This window comes from Anser cygnoides, chromosome 22 (genome assembly GCF_040182565.1).
Source record: "Anser cygnoides isolate HZ-2024a breed goose chromosome 22, Taihu_goose_T2T_genome, whole genome shotgun sequence".
Taxonomy (NCBI): domain Eukaryota; kingdom Metazoa; phylum Chordata; class Aves; order Anseriformes; family Anatidae; genus Anser; species Anser cygnoides.
The window spans coordinates 8,887,857-8,905,278 of NC_089894.1; the positions used below are offsets into that span (position 1 = coordinate 8,887,857).

At 45.6% G+C, this 17,422-nt stretch overlaps 3 protein-coding genes and 2 long non-coding RNA genes across 9 annotated transcripts in view; 2 read left to right on the forward strand and 3 right to left on the reverse strand.

The window, feature by feature from the left end:
* The window catches only part of HOXB3 (homeobox B3), a 57,625-nt gene extending 47,807 nt beyond the window's left edge, over positions 1–9,818 (reverse strand). For 3 of the 4 annotated variants that reach the window (XM_066981758.1, XM_066981760.1, XM_066981749.1), the window contains exon 1: positions 9,679–9,818. The gene's annotated coding sequence lies outside the window, so the exon portion shown is untranslated. The remainder of the gene's footprint in view (positions 1–9,678) is intronic. The other variant, XM_066981752.1, reaches the window with a different exon arrangement.
* On the reverse strand, positions 360–9,830 carry HOXB6 (homeobox B6). 2 transcript variants are annotated; one of them, XM_066981765.1, is made up of 3 exons: positions 9,679–9,830; positions 2,168–2,334; positions 360–904 (listed from the first exon to the last, which is right to left on the reverse strand). In XM_066981765.1, exons 1-3 carry the CDS (start codon positions 9,828–9,830, stop codon positions 645–647), a joined length of 579 nt encoding a protein of 192 aa, XP_066837866.1. In that variant the 3' UTR covers positions 360–644. The 2 variants fall into 2 exon arrangements, with proteins under 2 accessions (XP_066837866.1, XP_047906741.1); XM_048050784.2 differs by having other exon boundaries at positions 2,168–2,754; positions 9,679–9,818.
* Positions 3,740–6,112, forward strand: LOC136786827 (uncharacterized). Its single transcript, XR_010826287.1, has 2 exons — positions 3,740–3,944; positions 4,474–6,112. It is a non-coding gene; the product is annotated as an uncharacterized lncRNA (long non-coding RNA).
* On the forward strand, positions 6,524–9,125 carry LOC136786826 (uncharacterized). Its single transcript, XR_010826286.1, has 2 exons — positions 6,524–8,057; positions 8,928–9,125. It is a non-coding gene; the product is annotated as an uncharacterized lncRNA (long non-coding RNA).
* A 2,180-nt stretch (positions 9,831–12,010) lies between the features above and the next one.
* HOXB7 (homeobox B7) lies at positions 12,011–16,829 on the reverse strand. The gene is made up of 2 exons (XM_013200230.3): positions 16,150–16,829; positions 12,011–13,095 (listed from the first exon to the last, which is right to left on the reverse strand). Exons 1-2 carry the CDS (start codon positions 16,547–16,549, stop codon positions 12,842–12,844), a joined length of 654 nt encoding a protein of 217 aa, XP_013055684.2. The 5' UTR covers positions 16,550–16,829; the 3' UTR covers positions 12,011–12,841.
* Between the last annotated feature and the right edge of the window lie 593 nt (positions 16,830–17,422).

Sequence of the window (17,422 nt, forward strand, 5' to 3'; positions counted from 1 at the left end):
ACTTTTTTTTTGCTGTTGTTGCTTTTGCATCCCTTTAGGTAGTATTCGTTCTTTCAGTAGATTTTCTTCTTAAAAAAAAAAAAAAAAAAGAGAGAGAGAAACTAATTACAAGACCCCAGGGCTTGATTAGTTTACCAAAGGAAAAAAAAAAAAGGAAAAAAACCCTATGTCAACCGTGCATAAAACATTTTTACAAAATTAAGACAATAAACACCCCAAATGACATATATTGCAGCACTTCCATTAAATACAAGAGTTAGCATATTACTAACAGTGACACCAAGGGTAGAAACACGGGTAGGAGTCCTTTTTTTTTTTTTTTTCTGCCTTTCTTTTCTCCTCTCTGCTTATCTCCTCACTTTTTTTTTTTTTTTTTATGATTTTACTGGGGGGGGGAGTCTAGGAAGAAAAAAACGCAACTAGAAGCCTGATTTTTTTTTTTTTTTCTGGACACGACAGTTTACTGGGAACACGAGTCCGTGGCATTGGTGGCCCAAACTTTCTAGCTGTTGCCGTTGCTGCAGAGGGCTTGTCCCACCAATGTGCACGTTTTCCCTTTCCTCGCAGCCAGCCCACACCACCCTCATCCTCTTGGCTCTCACACGCACGCACTCACTCCCTCTCTCTTTTTTTAAATAATACTTTCACTCCGCCGTTTTCTCCTCCTCCTCCTCCGCGCTCAGCTGCGAGGAGTTGAGCAGTTTGTTCTCTTTTTTCCACTTCATCCGGCGGTTCTGGAACCAGATCTTGATCTGCCGCTCCGTCAGGCAGAGGGAGTGGGCGATCTCGATCCGCCGGCGCCGGGTCAGGTAGCGGTTGAAGTGAAATTCCTTCTCCAGCTCCAGCGTCTGGTAGCGGGTGTAGGTCTGGCGGCCTCTCCGGCCGCTGGGCCCGAAGGAGGAACCTGCGACACCCGCAAAAAAAATAAAAATAAAAAAAGAGAGAGAAGGGGGGCGGGGGGGGGGGGGGGGGGGGAAGCCCCGGGGTTTAGCGGGGCGGCGGAGGTCCCGGGCAACCCGGGGGGACGGTGCCGCCTGCGCCGTGCCTGTGTGCGGAGGAGAGGGGGCCTGCTCCCTGCCCTCCCCAGGCTTCGGCCAACAAAAGCCCCCCCGGGAGCCCCCGCGGCCGGGCCGCCTGGGTGCGCGCCCGCGGGGAGCCCGCGCGGGCTGCGGGCGGCCGGGCAGAGCAGGGGCTGGTGCGGACCGCGCCAGCCTGCAGCGGGCTGGGGAGACAGGGCGAGATCTATCTTACTCCGCGATGAAAAATCGCAAGGTGTTCTCCCACCCCCACCCCCCTCCGCTGTTTTCCACCCTACCGGCAACTGTAATAGATCTGAGCATTTAAGCAATAATGAAGTGAATCGATCTGCCCAAAGTCGACATTAAAGAGGATACAACGCTTTATGTCCCTGCGCTAATGGACATCAATTCGGAACTTAAAAGGCAACAAATGCATCTAAACACGGGGATAAGGGTGGTGAGACTCAATTTTTTCTTCTTTTTTTTTTTTTCTTTCTCCCTCTCTCTCTCTCTCATTTTTCCCCCTTCTCCTGATTGAGGAAACAGCACTTAAAAAAGTCATATATCACCAGGAGAAAAAAATTCTCCCCAGGCAGACTTTTCATTACGTGTAAGTTTCATTAAAAATGTAGCTCTCTCCTTTCAAATATTTAAACACTTTTATATTATCTAACTCCAGGTCGGCTATCTAGAGAGAGAGGAAGCTGCTTGAGGGTGTGGGTACGTGCATGTGTAAAGTCATCCAGATCTGATTTAGAAAAGATATCTCCCTGTGCGTTTAGGGGAGACAGAGACAAATCATTGTGACTGCGTGACACGCAAACTGGAATGTGGAAAAAAAAGAAGGGGGAAAGCAGAAATACTGTACCGGGGATTAAATAGGGAGCAAACTTTTTTGCTGTTTTTCTAGTGGGGAAGCGGGGGGAACTGGTCGAAAGGAGAAAATACTTCAGCGGCGTGAAGTTTTGGTGCGTGTCAGAAGCAACTTGGAGCCTCTCATTTTGCCTAACTTCCCCGCTGGAAGTTTGGGCTCTAAAGTGAACCTTATTCCTGCTTCCCTCGCTCTCTCGCTCTCTCACTCTGGCGGTAACAAATAAAAAAGGGGGGAGGAGATTGATGTATTTATTTCTGTAAAAGAGTAAACTCACTATTGCAAGAGTTCATCCGCTGCATCCAGGGGTAAACCGGGGCGGAACACTTTTGCTCCTCGCTCTCTCCGAACACAGTTTTGCTCTGCGCGCAGTCCGACTTGCGCGGCTCGGGGGCGAAGGGCACCTCGTCCAGGTTGGAAGGGGCGCACGCAGGGTCCTTCTCCCTGAAAAAACCGCCGGCCCCATAGTCACAGGCGGAGCTGCGGCTGTAGGCTCCGTTGCTTTGCTGGTAGTAGGGAGAGGAGGCATAGCCCTTCTCCTGGACTCCCGTGGCTCCATAGGTGGTGGGGTAGTGCCTCAAAGGATCCGCATAGCCCGAGGGATATAACGGGATCTGTCCCAGGAAGGGCTCCTGCCCCGCCGCCAGACTCACCGGGAAGGTCGAGTTGACAAAATAAGAACTCATTGGAAGGAGCCTGCCGTCCTTTCCCGGCTTTATGATTTGTTGTGTTTTATAGTCCAAGTGGTTTAGCTATTAGTAGTATATCGGAGATTGGGTTTTAGCTGAAGGGAGATGGCGTGGTGCCAGCGAGGGACACAAGGAAATACAACCATCTGATCATGGGCTGACCAATAGCAGGCGCCTGAGGTTGCAAAATAGCACCCATGAGGAGCTGAGATTGCACCAGGGACCCCAAGAACAAACCATCCACCCCCTTTTCCCTCCCTTTTAAACAACAGAAATGCACCCCCTTAACCAAATATATGATATCTGCGGAAAGAAACGTTCCCGGCGCGCTCAGAGCTTCATAAATAAATGCTCCCCCCCCCCCCCCCCCGACGACTTCAGCATGGGGGAGTGTGAATGTGAAAGCCTGTGTGTATGGATGGCGGTGCATCCACACACATAATGTATACAAATACCTGGTGTAAGTGGGAAAAAAAAAGTTATTTATTTACATTCGGAAAACTTTAACCCTTAGTGTCTGCAATTCGTCCTAAAATATCTGGGTACTTTTCTACAGTTAATGAAAAAAGTTGTGTGTGTGAACTTTGCAAGGATGAGATCCCGTTGGTTAGACTAAGAGATTTCCTATAGGAGAAGAAATGGATTTTGACAATTTATTTCGGTTCATGTTTATCTAATTACTATAGATTAGCATTCCCTGTTAAGCATTCCCTGTTAAGAAAGCTGCGCTGGATTAAAACAAACATCCGCTTTTCATATATAGTATCTTTTTCGTTTATTTATCTGCAAAAGCTACATATTCAGGAGATAAATGGAAAATCGAAGTATTTCCTTTATCCCTTGCTAAATCCCGATCTGCTCTGGAGTATTGTACCGCATTGTGCCCTCTTGCGTTTTTTTGTTAATACCAAATCTATGCCCGACCTTTTCTGGAAAAAAACAAACAAACAAACAAAAAAACAAGAAAAAGAAACTTTGTGTTACGATCAAAAGCTGAGTTTATTGATTGTTACCGATCGAGATTTTTTAAAAATTATTTCTATTATTTTATTTGTTTTATTTTTATTTTCTTTTACGAGAGGAAATTTCTGGTGTGGTGGGTCTGCTGCCTTGGAGGTGCGCAGGGACCCTGCCTTTTTGCATCCCTCCTTTCGAGCCCATCCCCACTGCAAAATACTTATTTTTGCAAACTTAAAACGTTGAAAGAGATAAGCTCGAAAGTCTCAAGCAATTCCCTGCCATCCCAAAAGCTATACTTTCTTCTTGGGTTCGACTAATTTATTATTTTTTTTCCTGGATTTCGTCGCCAGGGATGTACTCTGCACTACCTGGTGCATCCCCTCTTCAGACCTCTGTTTGCTCAAGGTAATGTGGGATCTCTATTCGGTGCCTACTATTTTTTCAAGCGGGAAAAATCAGAGCGATCTTACAGGGGAAAAAAAAAAAAAAAAGTAATAATGAAAACCAGGACTGTCACTGATCATTCGCGTTATATAAAGGATTTGTTTCCTGTCCGAATTTGTAGCCATCTGTCTGTCGGTTCTTATATGCAGTGAAATGGCACGCCTTATAATATGCACTCCCCTGTACTTGAATCTGTGGCCGTGTGCGCTACAAATCTAGAATTACATATAGTACATGCTCACTGTAAAGCTGCCAATGCGGCTGTCTGACAGAGCTTTAAGTATCTAAGAAATCCGTATCTTATTACGAGCTAATATATTTTAAACATCATATTTACATAAGCACAGCCAAGATTGTTTCATGCCACGGCTGCAATGAACATTTCGACTGAAACGTAATCCTTATAATTCAAGGAAATAACATGCAAAGGAAGTAGTTTTCCATCCTCCACCCCCTCTCTGACTGATATCTCTTATATTTGTTCTTGCAGAGTTTCCTTTTGTGTATGGAGTGGACCCAAACTTACGTAGATCTACTTTATTGGTATGCAAGGGAAAAAAAAAAAAAAAAAAAAAAGGAAGATTGAAAGGGAACGATGACTAGAGAAGAAAAAAAAAAAAAAGATCGGATGAGAGATTGAAGTTAACTGCTTTGCAGGAGCCGTACAGCTCATACATTTGATTTGAGAATTACACAATATTGGTAGCACTACAAAAACAGCGATTATCTGGCATGATCAGCTTTGCCTGCACATTTTTGGCTAAGAAATTGATGTCCTGATAATTCAACGCGTGAGTACATCTGCTGAAAATGCTTACTATAATATTTTCTATCAGTTCTCATGACTTCGCTGCAAGTCAATTCTTCAAAATAGTTTGACACCGCCCCATCCCCTCCCCATGTTTTACAGCAGTAAAATGCTACTCGTTTTAGCGCATTTATGACTAAAACAGACTTTTTAAGTGGCTTGACTGTCGCCATTATATAAGAAAATAAAATGAATTTAATCTGTCCGCTTGCTAATTGCTAACATTTTAGACACGCTATAGATAACATTAATACATCCCGCTTTTTAGAAGAAGGGTGAAGCTTCTCTTGACACTGCAGACGGTTATTTGTGGGAGAAAAATAAAAAATAAAAAAAAAAATAAAATAAAATAAGAAGAAAACATTATTTCCAACCTGAAAAAATGTGTCATAGTGCATTTTGAAGGGTCTGAACCGCAGTCTAATTGGTTTGCCACATATAATGCATGCAAATTCTAGCAGAGGTCTTAAACCGCACTAAATCTCAGAGAACTGTACATTAAGCACAGAGGTGGTTTCTCTCCCCATCTAAATAGCTTTACCAAAGTAAATAAATAAATAAATATTGAGTTATTATTATAGCTACTTAATAGACAATCTCCTGTCTTCTCCGCCAAAGTCCCCATGTAAATCTGAGACCGATTTTGCGGTATTTTCTTTGGACGACTCTAGCGCCAGACAAGCCGGGAGGGACGGAGACACAGAGCAAAGAATAACGGATGCAGAAGCAAGCTTATACAGCAGCCCTTAAGTTAGATTTGTCTTTGACCGTACTCATTGGCATATCTTTATTCAGTCTTTGGCCTCATCTGCTTAAAAACAGGCACAGGGTTTGCTAAGGAGCAATAAACCGGGGAAGTTGCAAGAGACGCCAGAAGGTGGTATAACGTATTTCATTCTGCGCTGGGAACCCGTCTTTCCTCTCCTGACTGACATCACTCAACTGGCGGGGTATAAATAAAGATAAAGAGACGTATTTACAGTATGTACAATCACAGCTATCTGCCCAGGAAGGTCTCGATTTTTGTTCGCTTTTCTGGGCAGCAAATGCCTACTCCACAAAGTAGAGAAAGGCAAATAGATGAGGGGATTAAAACAACACCCAAACATTTCGAAATGCAAACAGAACAGAGCATTTCTTGTGTGAAAGCTAAACCGGCTAAGAACTTGGTAGAAAGTTCAGTGCAGTTGGTTCCAATAAAAAATGAAACTCTTTTTCATGTGGAGCTGGAATTCCCGATCCTTCTGAAGTGAGAACACAGCGGGGGTTTCCCTACCGAGGGACTTATTGCAGCCATAAAGTCAAGTAAATACCACGAAAACACTTAGGGGAAAAAAAAAAAAAAAAAAAAAAAAAAAAAAAAAAAAAAAAAAAAAAACTTGTTCCTGGAGTCAGACATAGAAAGCAATTGGCAGCAGAGAAGCCTCCCCTGTGATGTTCATGCACAGTAAAAATCACATTGGGGAAAGAAACAACCACAGAAGTCATGTATGCGCTGCAGTGCTGGCGTGTTTAAAACAATGACCCCTGAAGGTGTAGAAAAAAATACTTGCTCTCTCCGCACATAACCATCTGAAACTTAATTTCCAGCAATTTAAGTTTAATTTACCTGACTTCCCGTGCAGTGCATAATAACCTTCTTAATGGGATCTTTGAAAAGAAGTAATAATAATCTACCATTGTTCCATTAAAGAGTGCAGCTAATTATTAACAAAAAGGGGAGGGCGGAGGAGGGAGAGCGGGGGGGGTAAGGACATTGGGGTAGTCAAAATGCATTCATACTGAACTATTTCGGCAAAAGAAAACCCTGAGACCGGGGGAAGGGGGCTGCTAGTAGATTGGATTGGATACGTAGGAGAAGGTAAGGAGAAGCCGATACATGCCATAAAATGTGGAAGGCGAATGCTGCGAGGTGTTGGGAATTACAACATAGAATAAGTTAATCATGGATGTTGTTAGTCAAAGGAAAGTCGTCGTGTCTGCCCCCCCCCCCCCCTTTTTTTTTATACATGTAGTCACTCAGCATCTCACTTTCTTAGAGAAAGTGTCACTAGCCTAGACATAAACAGTTGCCAGGAAACTGTGTGGTAGAAAGAGAAAACGAGAGGGAGAAAGAGGGAGGGAGGGAGGAAGGGAGGGAAGGAGAGAGAAACCTTTTAAAATAACAGACACGCATTGTCCCTTCAAAGCTCAGAGTAACTTAAAAGTGATTCGTCGTCTGCCTTTACTCTCTGTTCCTTCCCCAGCAACCACCTCAATTTTGTGTATGCGACTTGACATATCTTTTCCAGAGCCCACTGAAATGACCACTCGAAGCAATAAATAAATAAAAGCTCCTCTGCCTTTTATGATTAGCTGAAATCCCCAGCCTCGCCTTTGCCTCATACGTCATTACCGTGTTTCATTTTACAAGATCTCCGCTTGTGTTCACGCTCAGCAAACAACCGGCTATCTTTCATCTTCCGTGTGTGTGCAGATAGATAAACAGAGAGATAGAGAGATAGATAGCCTTTGAATGTATATGCATGTATGTATTTATACACACACGGCAAGGAACAAACACAGTTGCACACACACAGCACTACACATCGGGGTGTGCGCAGAGCAACACACACTCGTACGGGGTGTACATTGCCCATGTCAGTGCCCGTATATGTGCAAGCGCATCCCGCGTACGCATATTCAGACACTGTAAGACCACGCAAACAGCTAAAAGCACATCTCCCATTTGCAGTTCCCAGCAGGGCACCAAGCCTCAAGGGTGGAAACGCATTCGAAAGCCGCTTCCCTTCCCGAGCAGCGCGGAGCCAGGCCCCGCCGGGCGCTGCCGGCCGCCTGCTCCGGCCGCCCGGCCGGGGAGAGAGGACCCGGGCAGAGCCGCCCACGCCGGGGCACCGGCTGCGGGGAGCCCCCGGGGAGCCGCCGGCCGCAGCCGTCGACGGTAGATGGCAGCAGACGGCGGGGAATGGGCGAGCCCCGCAGCGCGGCGGCGGCACCGGGGGAACGGCGCCGCCGGGGGCTGCCTTCGTTTTATTCTATTTAATTTTATTTTCTTAAATTAGCAAGCAGGAAGACTGCGAGGAGGGGCGCCCGCCGGCAGCAGCGCGGGCCCCCCACCCCGGGGCACTCGGAGGTTTCTCGGCCATCCCACGCCGACCCGTGCTGACGAGGTTAAAAAGACTTGCCCGCACCGAAGTGCGAGGTTTCCACAAGTGGTTGCCCACGCAGGATGTGGAAGAATCGGCATAAAAGCGTTATGGAGCAAGGTTTCTATTTATTTGCTTGTTTGTTTTTTAATTAAGAATTGGAAAAAAAAATGGAAAGAAAAGAAAGAAGAAAATGAGCGCGGAGAGACTTAGAGGAAAACAGGCGTGCGAACCGGCATTGTATTTTTTCCCGTGATTTATGAAAAATGTAACAGGTTCGGGAAGAAATATCTTTTAAAAACGACTTTCTGTTTATTATTTCCACGGCTTGCGATCATTTACTCTGGTCCATGCAACCTTCAGACACACTGAAATTAGGTGAGATAAATTGGCACGTCATAAAATGGTTTATGCTTAAGTAATGAATTTCTTATTACTCAATCTCGCTTCACATATAGAGGCTTCTACATCTTATTTAAAAATCACCCCATAACAGTAGCAATTAGTACTATTTAAACAACCTGAAGTCTAGAAAAAACGCATTCAAAATGACGGGCATCTCCGGACAATTTCTCCTAAAACCGAAGGCAAACGTTAGGGTATCAGACAGGCAGAGGAGAGAAAACACGGGGGGAAACTTGCACAAAACCTGGTTGCAAGCTGTGGAAAAGGACCAACACAACGTGGGTCTGAAACCCTACCCGGTATTCCGGTATGAAAATCCGTAAAGACCCGTTAACACTGAAAAACGCAATTAAATACGGGGAGGCTTATTGCGTCGCAACGTCAGCTTCATTTGGGAGTTTCACGAAGAAAAAAAAAAAAAAAAACAATAACAAAAAAGAATCGCAATGAGAGCACTGCTATCTGGGTTGGCTTCATTCTTATTATCTTGTTTTTTTTTAATCTCTTTCTTTTCGTTTCTCTTCCTCACCCCCTCACACCCCCCCCCATCCCTCCAACACCCCCACCCCCACCCCCAATTTTCAGAACCTTGTTCTTGGGGACTGCCGTGAACTGCCCTCTTTGAAGAAACCACCCACATAATAATGACCCTGGAGAGCAACGCAAAACCCAACTGGCTTCCACACAAACTTCGGCAAATTACTGGGCGCCTAAAGACAGGCAAACTGTCAAGAGATTTTGCGAGGGAAACAAAACAAAACAAAACAAAACAAAACACGACAACTACCCACAAAGGGCTTGGTAATTTTTTTAAGACAGTATCTAAAAGCCTTCATCACCGATCTACTGCAAAATCCTTCATTCCAACTCTACAATCTCCAGGTGACCTTACAGGCTACTTTCTTCTTATTCCATTCAATTCCTTCCTTCATTTTTTTCTTTGTCTTTCTTTCCTCCTTCCTTCTTTTCTCTCTCTCTTCCTCTCTCTCTCTCTCTTCCTTCCTTCCATCCTTCCATCCTTCCATCCTTCTTTCCTTCTTTCTTTCCTTCTCTTTCTGTCGTCCCCCCATTTATTCATTTTTTCCCTCTTTCTTCTCCCCCTCCTTTTCCCACCTTATGTTACACTTTTAAGGGGAAAATTTCACTTAAAGAGATTTCCACCACCCCTGATTTCTTCCAGTGTCTCCTTTCTTCCTCACTCCACCCTTTTATTTCTACTTGTCCCCTTGGGTAGGGGGAGAGAGGAAAATGGGGACTGGGATAGAAAAGGCAGATTGACAAATACATTTTCTCAATGAAAACATTAAATTAAGAGAAACAGATATTATTCCCTTACCTTTTGACGTCCATTTCTGTGGTATAAGTAAATATATAGGGACAGAGAGACAGCGTTTGCTTATCTGTTAGCTGACAAATATTGTCCCAACCTGATAGCCGTCGATTGCCTCTCTGACTTGTGATAGCTTCTTGCATTTCTGTCATTTGCATAGAAAATGGAGTAACTTCCCTCTTTGAAAAATGATAGCCTCCACTCGGTCCAGAATCTCCTCTGTCCCTCCATTACTACTGAGATTCCAAGTCAGCAGGCAAATTAACAGATGAATTTAAAAAAAAAATAAAAATAAAAATAAAGCACCTCTTTTCCTATGTGTGTGCGGATGTGGGTGTCTATGAGTGTGTGTGGATGTGTGCACAGGCGTCCCCCCTCCTCTCTCCCCTGTTTTAGCCCTATCGAACCTATACACAAAAGTAAAAAAATGTAAAGAGGCGAGAGCCCTATAGAGGACACTGATCCGACCCAAGGTGCAGCGGACAGAAGAATGGTGCAATATAACCACATGGGAAATAATAAAAAGTTCATGTTCACGGTTAGCAGTCCACATGACCGGCTCTGGCCAATCCCAGAACCCAGCCACTCATAAAGTTCTATCACAAAGTTGTAAATTTTCATAAAACAACAAGGAATTTATTGCATTTCTTCATGACCGGTTTAACAGCAGTCTTTTTCTTAGCCGCCATCTTTTTTTTAAAACAAAAATAAAAGAATATGAAAGGGGGTTCAGGGATTCTTCCCCCCTTGGTTGCATGTGGGGGGTGTTTGAGAGAAATGATCGAATAATTTCTCACGTAATAGGCTATGAACAATAACTCCTCTGAAATAAAGAGATGGGGCTTGGGTTTGGCTTTTAGATGTGTAAAGACATAGTAAAACAGTGGGGTTCGGGAGGGATTTTTTTTTTTTTTTTTTTACTCAATTGGGAACCTTTTTTGCTGAAAAGGGCAATTACCAGGTTTTAGGGAAGTAAAAAAAAAAAAAAAAAAAAAAGGAAATAAAAGTAGACCGTGGCCGGGGTGCTCATGCCCTGGGCAGAGCAGAGCCGGTGGGGTTCGTGCCTCACCGGGTCCCCACGGCTGATCACCCCCGGGGAGACACCGGGCTCCCTCTACAAGGTGGGGGGGGTGTGACGGGATGCCCCGCCGGTAAGCCGCTGCCCTGGGTTCATGGTATTAAGGCATCGGTGGGGGACGTTTTGCCTTTTTTATGAAATCCTCCCCAATTCTTGCTTGTCCCCGATGGCAGAGGTCCGTGCCAAGGGGGCAGAAAGCCGTGCCAATGCAGCAGAGCTCCAGGACTAGGGGGAAATTTCTAGAACTGTTTTTTTTTTTTTTTTTCCTCGCTATGCGAAGAGATTGCACCAACGGATTTCACCAAGAAAAAAGGAAGTTCCCTTTATTTACCCTTCTCTTCAAGTAGGATTTCAGTGTTCAGAAGCCATAACAGCTGCTCTCTTTAACAATGGACTTGCCATAATTAGGATATGTAGTATATACTGCAAATCTGTATGATAGATGTGGGCGCGCCGATACTTGACGTGGCATCTTATTTTCGCTGGAACCTGCTAAAGACGCCCTGTGCGCCTTCACTTAAGACATGAAGTCATCTATGCTGGCGGGTGGTGAAAAGGCAGGCAGACAGAGCCGCAAGGAAGGAAAGGTGGAAAGCTGCCATTGCAAAGCCAGAAGTGCTTCCAAAGCTGTCTGATTTTTTCCGTGTGTGCATCTTGAGCATATATTTGTCGAGCAAGTTATGTGGAGCCTCCGCTGGAGGAATCCGCGTCTTTACTGCGCACCCTGGAAATGTAAATAAACAAACAGGCACGGGAGGGGGAAAGGGCGGCGAAGGTTGGTTCCTGCGCAAGTGCTTAAAGTTACTCACTTTTGTTTTGCATTGGTGATTTTCCTGCGTTTAATTGCTTTAATTTATTTTATGCGCGCTTTGATGTTAAACATTATTTGGTACTAATGAAATAGTTGTAATCCGCAGTAAGGTAATTGAAAAGCAGAGGGAGAATCTCTCTCTCAAAAAAAAAAAAAGGGGGGGGGGGGTGTAAGAAGAGAATTAAAACAAAGGGCGGAAAGACTGTTTGGGCTGCTTCTGGCCTCTTCGCATTCCTTCTTTATACTTTTACCTACTTCAGTAATCGCCACAGCACAATCCCAGAGAGAGAAAGAGAGAGATGACCAGCCCGCATTTCCAGAGCCCAGAATAATAGTTATATTTTTATATTTTTGCCAAATCTGTTGAAAAAGGTATTATATTGATCTTTGAAATCTATTGAAATAGATTTTAGCAGTGACCTTGCTAAAAAAGAAAGAGAAGATTAAGATTACAGGTCGTGGCATGTTTTAATATAAAAAAGATCTTTTACTATACATATTTTCCTTGGGGAAAAAATTAAATCCAAAAGCCTGTGTACTGTTTTAATATGAAAAGGGGACTGAACCCAACGTGATTCTGGAATATTGGAGATTTACTTTTTATTTCGAAGAATAGTCATCACAGACGAGGGAAGAACAAAAAGCAACACGTTGCCATTAAATAAATTGCTACTTCGATATATAACATTTTACGTAGCACAATATTAATTCCTTTTTTTTTTTTTTTTTCCTAGAGACGTGAACAGGGAAGAAATCCCAGTAAAAATATACACAGACAAAACAGCATAGCAACGTGAAAAGAACCACAGAGGTTACAGGGAAAAGGGGTGATAATCATTCATATTATGTACACGATTCTATATACGCTAAGTATAATTTGCATTCAGACTTTCAGGTCACATTTTCTAAATTAAAGGTGCTAAACACGACCACATTACTTCATACCAAAAAGTACACAGCGAAATACAAACGGAGATTTACAAATTACTTGTACTATCGGAGGACTCACATAGAAAAATGTGTCTATTCTGACTCTAAAGCCACATTTAATAGGTAGATATTCATTCTATTGTCTTATCTCCCCCCACCCCCAAAAAAAGACTTTAATATAGGTAGTTTTTTTTTTCAGTGTCAGGAAACACAATGTATCATTCCTATGTTTTTAATTATTTATGCACTTCTCATTTATGTATTTTAATATATAGTCTTTTCTTCTGTGTGTTTTTCCCCTTTTCTGTTCGCGTGGGTTTTCACGTTTCCTGGATCCACATTTTGCCCTTTCATTCTTCCTCGTCGTCCTCCACGTCTGGCTTTTCCTGGCTGCCGGAGCCAGAGCAGGCAGTTTTATTTTCTTTTTTCCACTTCATGCGCCTGTTCTGGAACCAGATTTTGATCTGTCTCTCTGTGAGACACAGGGCATGGGCGATCTCGATGCGTCTCCTTCTCGTCAAGTAGCGGTTGTAGTGGAATTCCTTCTCCAGCTCCAGGGTCTGGTACCTGGTGTAGGTCTGGCGGCCGCGTTTTCTGTCAGTGCCTGGGAAGCAAAATTAGATCCGTATTAGTGTTTTTTGTTTTTTTTTTTTTGAGGTGGGGGAGGGAGTGTTGTTTTGATGCTGCGGTTAGGTTTTACCCTCTTGCTTTTGTCTTTTGGTGCAGCCTAGCAAGCACCATCCACTTGAGTTCCACAGGAGTGCAAAATCCTCGGATGAACTGTGCAACATGAGACTATCTGCCTTTTTATTTGCAAAATCAGCTCCGCATTCTAGAAGCTTTTCCAACTTCACTCTTCCTGTTCTTAGCTTTGAAACCACTGCACATTTAATTTTCTTTACTCTAGGAAATGCGTGCAGTGTTTTTTTGCATGCATCCCTGATAAGCCTGTGCCTGCGTGTGGCTCCGAGCTAGTGCGTGAACGAACAGCAAACTTCAGAAAGTTTCCTGCCCTCGTAGCACCAGTCAAACTCAAAGTTCCTACTTTAGTTTTAGGCGCCAGAAAGTTAGGATGGTTGGGGAATAAATACACACACACAAACACCGAGCAAGAGTGTGAGAGGCATCTGATACCTACCCAGATCCAACTATTTGTCCTCTCTTAAAGCTGTCATCAGGGTGCTTGCTTAGAAGGTGTCTTATGGTCTTAATTATTTCAAGGAATGTTTTGGGCACAGCAGCGACTTCTGTTTCACTGGGGCTGTGCAGGCAGGGGCTGACATGGGGGCTGCTACCCCCGGACTATTCCTGTGGGTGTGTGCATACATGAGAATGCTTCAACACCTACCCCAGACTCGCCACTACTATTCTGTTGTCCTTGAGCAGGGCTCGGGAAAGGGCCCGACCCTTAATTCCACACACGCCCCGTTCCAAACCGACATTTCCTGAGTCCAACTGGAAATAATTATACAATATGGTGTTTGTAATCCTGGCTCTATTTTCCATGTAAGTGTATATCTACAGTATAATATATTATTTCCCAAAGAACTCGGGTTAGCAAACAGCAGCTCTTGGCCCCTCCTCCACACATTCCACTAGACTCCTTCTTCTTCCTCTTCTTCTTCTTCTTCTTCTTCTTCTACTTCTTCTTCTTCTTCTTTTTTTTTTTTCTTTTTAAAAGAAGAAAAGACCTAGTCATTAAAAGGAGAAAAAAAGTAAAATAGCCATGCTAGCTGTAAAGCAAAAATCTGCAGGTTGTGGAATGTGGGTTGTAAAATCCTCTGAAGGAGAGCCATAAACTGCTGCTGAATAGGGATGACAACTCTATCTCTGCTCGCTGATGAAATTCCACAAGCGCGATCGCACAGTGGGCATCAGGCGGGGGGGGTGGGTGGGAGGTGGGGGTGTCGGGCGGCGGACGAGAACCCGCTTTTACGACCGAGGTCGAGTTTCCCTAGTTTTAGGCAGAACACATCCCAGAGCATCCAGGGTTTGGAGTACAGGGACGCTCGTGCATTTTCTCTGCTTCCAAGCCCTCTCTAGTGCTGTTCCTCGCAGCGTCACATGCTAAGGGGGAAAGGGTGGGGGGGGCGGGGAGAGGCGGAGGGCTTCTTAAATCTAAGGTCAGATAAAAGCAGAGACGAAGTGTTTACGACCAGAAATATTTGGTCTTTGATAAATCAACTATAAAAGTGAACAAACAGTGGAGCAGGTAGTGGAAAGAACAGACCACCAAATAGCTGTGATGGTATCTCCTGCCTTTATAAGCTGCAGTGCATTGGCTGCTGTGTTGTTTTCTTTTTCCTTTACTTTGCAGGGAGTCTGGCCCACAGTCCGGTCGCCCCCGAAATTTACTAACAAGACACATTCCCATAATTTGGCTGCAGCTTGAGGTTTGTTCTCAGGGATGCTCTCAAATTGCAATCTGGCTCCGGCGAAGCCGGGGGTCTGTAGAAATGAGCTCACGCGTTCTCGTCTCCCAGACAGGACAGCAGCGCCTTCCTCCCCTCTTCCCAGTCTCACACGAGTATAACCACCGCCGGCCGGCGTGCCCCGGCTGGGGTCCGGAGCCCCAGGGAAGCCCGGCCTTAGGCGCTCCTTCCACGGGCCCGGGTAGAGCCGGGGCGCTCCCGTGCGAGGGAACGGGATGTTTATTAAATGTTAATTGACACTAATACACGGAGATGGAGCACTCTCGTGAACGCAGGCAGCGCGGCGGCCCGGCGTGGAGTGGGTCACTGGGGGAGAAGCGGGCGGCAGCGCGTCCCGCTGCGGGGCGCCCCCTCTCCGCTCCCCGCGGAGCTCTGCGCGGCCTCCCGCGGGGCTGCGCTGCCAGCGCCGCGGCAGCTGCCCGGGAAGCCCCAACTCCGAGGCGGGCAGGGCCACGTTGAGCGCCCCAGGACAAGTCCCACCGCCTCCTAAGAGACTTCCCCAGGGCGCAGAGCACACAGTACGCTTCCTCGTGCCGCCTGCCTGGCTTGGGTTTTTCTGGCGGTCACACGGATAAACGTGCTCTCCCTCTCACAGTCCTTATATCCATCCATCCATCCATCCATCCATCCATCCATCCATCCATCCGGATCCCGGCTGGAATGTCAGGGTTTTGAGAGAAGGGTTTTTACTGAACAAGGAATGATGTGTTGCTGTTTCTGATGGTAACATGCTAGGCTTAATTGCAGCATCTGGGACATTGCGGTGAGGGGCTGGCAAATGAAGGTTTTGAAACCTAACAAAACAAGCTTGCGGGTACCTCCCATAAACAGTTCATTTCAGAATCTATATCTATATCTACGTAGGGGTAGCACAATCTTCATCCTGTAAATATAGGAGAAGAAGGGGATGGCCATTATTTCTGCAGCTCTGTCTGTCCTCTCAAAGACAAACTGCCTTTTGGATGGCACATACACAGCCCCAGCAACACTAATAAATATTTAAAGCTAAAAGGATGGCTTTATTGCGGGGGTCTCTCTCTCTCTCTCTCTCTCTCTCTCTCTCTCCCTTTTGAAGACAGAGATTCGTTTTCGATGAAACGTCATGAAAGGAGTTGGGGACAATTCCCCCCCCCCCTCCCCCTCCGCCACCCCCCGCGCACGCCATAAAATAATTTACACTCCCCCCACCTCCCCGAGCTCCTCTCTTTAAGGAGGCTTGGGCTTACCTGTACTCCTCATCCAGGGGTAGATGCGGAAGTTACTGTCGCTTTGCAAATCTGAGTCCCTCTGGTCCGTTTTGTTGCAATTCTGCTTGGAGGCATCTCCCGGGCACATCATGGAGAGGTTTTGCTCAAAGGGGGAACAGTGCATGTTGAAGGAGCTGGGCTCCAGGCCGTAGCCGGAGGAGTACATGGTGGGGGCCTGGGGGTGCACGGCGCTGCCACTGGAGTAGAGCCCGGGCATGGAGGCGGCGAAGGGAGGAGTGGATCCGGCCCCATACCCCGTTCGCTGGGTGTTGGAGGCGAAAGCGCAAGAAGTTTGCTCGGGAAAGACTCCGGATGGGAAAACCGAACTTGCGGCTTGATATTTAGAAAATAAAGCATTCGCATAATACAATGAACTCATAATTTGGCCGGGTGATTTGTAGGTCGGGACGTTTTAGTGTCGGTTTTACGAGGTACCGTGATATATTACGGAATTAGAGTCCAGATTTACACCAAAAAGGAGCCCTTTTTCCTCCCGGCCCATGTGACGCGTGGGCACGTGGCTCCGGCGGCGCCAATCGCCGCCCGCTCCCTCCTCAGGGGCAAAAAATTGTAGTGCTGCTGGATTTATAAAATATGATAAATAATTGATGCGATATAAAACCCTCCAAGATCTATGCTGGAAGGGGTGAAATTGTGCTGGAGTCGATAAGCAACCTGTAATCAGTTTTCAGCTGAGACCGAGGGAGAAAGAGAAAGGCGAGGGGGGTGTAAAAGCACGTTGCTGATAAACCAGCATCTCCCTCTCGGTCTCTCTCTGCTGGAGAAAAAGGAGCGGAGCTCTATTTATCCTTTTATTGATCCCGTCTAAAATTCCCTCCTTCGCACCATTTCCCTGGCTCCGAGGTACTTTTTCACAAGACAGTACATAATTTCCTCTCCTCCCCCCTTGACCCTCTCCCCCTCTGCGACCACCCCCCAAAGGACAAATATCTGATTGATACCTAATAGATTCAGGATTCTTTTTCCAAATGCCTTTCAGTTCTATATCTAATTTATTCCAGTGCCACGGGCTTTGAGTTTCGTATTGAGCTGGCATTTGCTTTTCTTGTTGCAAAAAATAAAGACTGTACAGATCCGTTGTTCAGCGTGTCAGCGGTTCTGCAGGACTCAATTACAATTATAAGTAAAGCGTTACCAGCTGGCTGATTTGCTTTCTGCTGGAGAAGCAGAGAGACCTTCCAAAATGTGACTTTTTTTTTTTTTTCTTTTTGGGGGGTGGGGGTGGCACGAA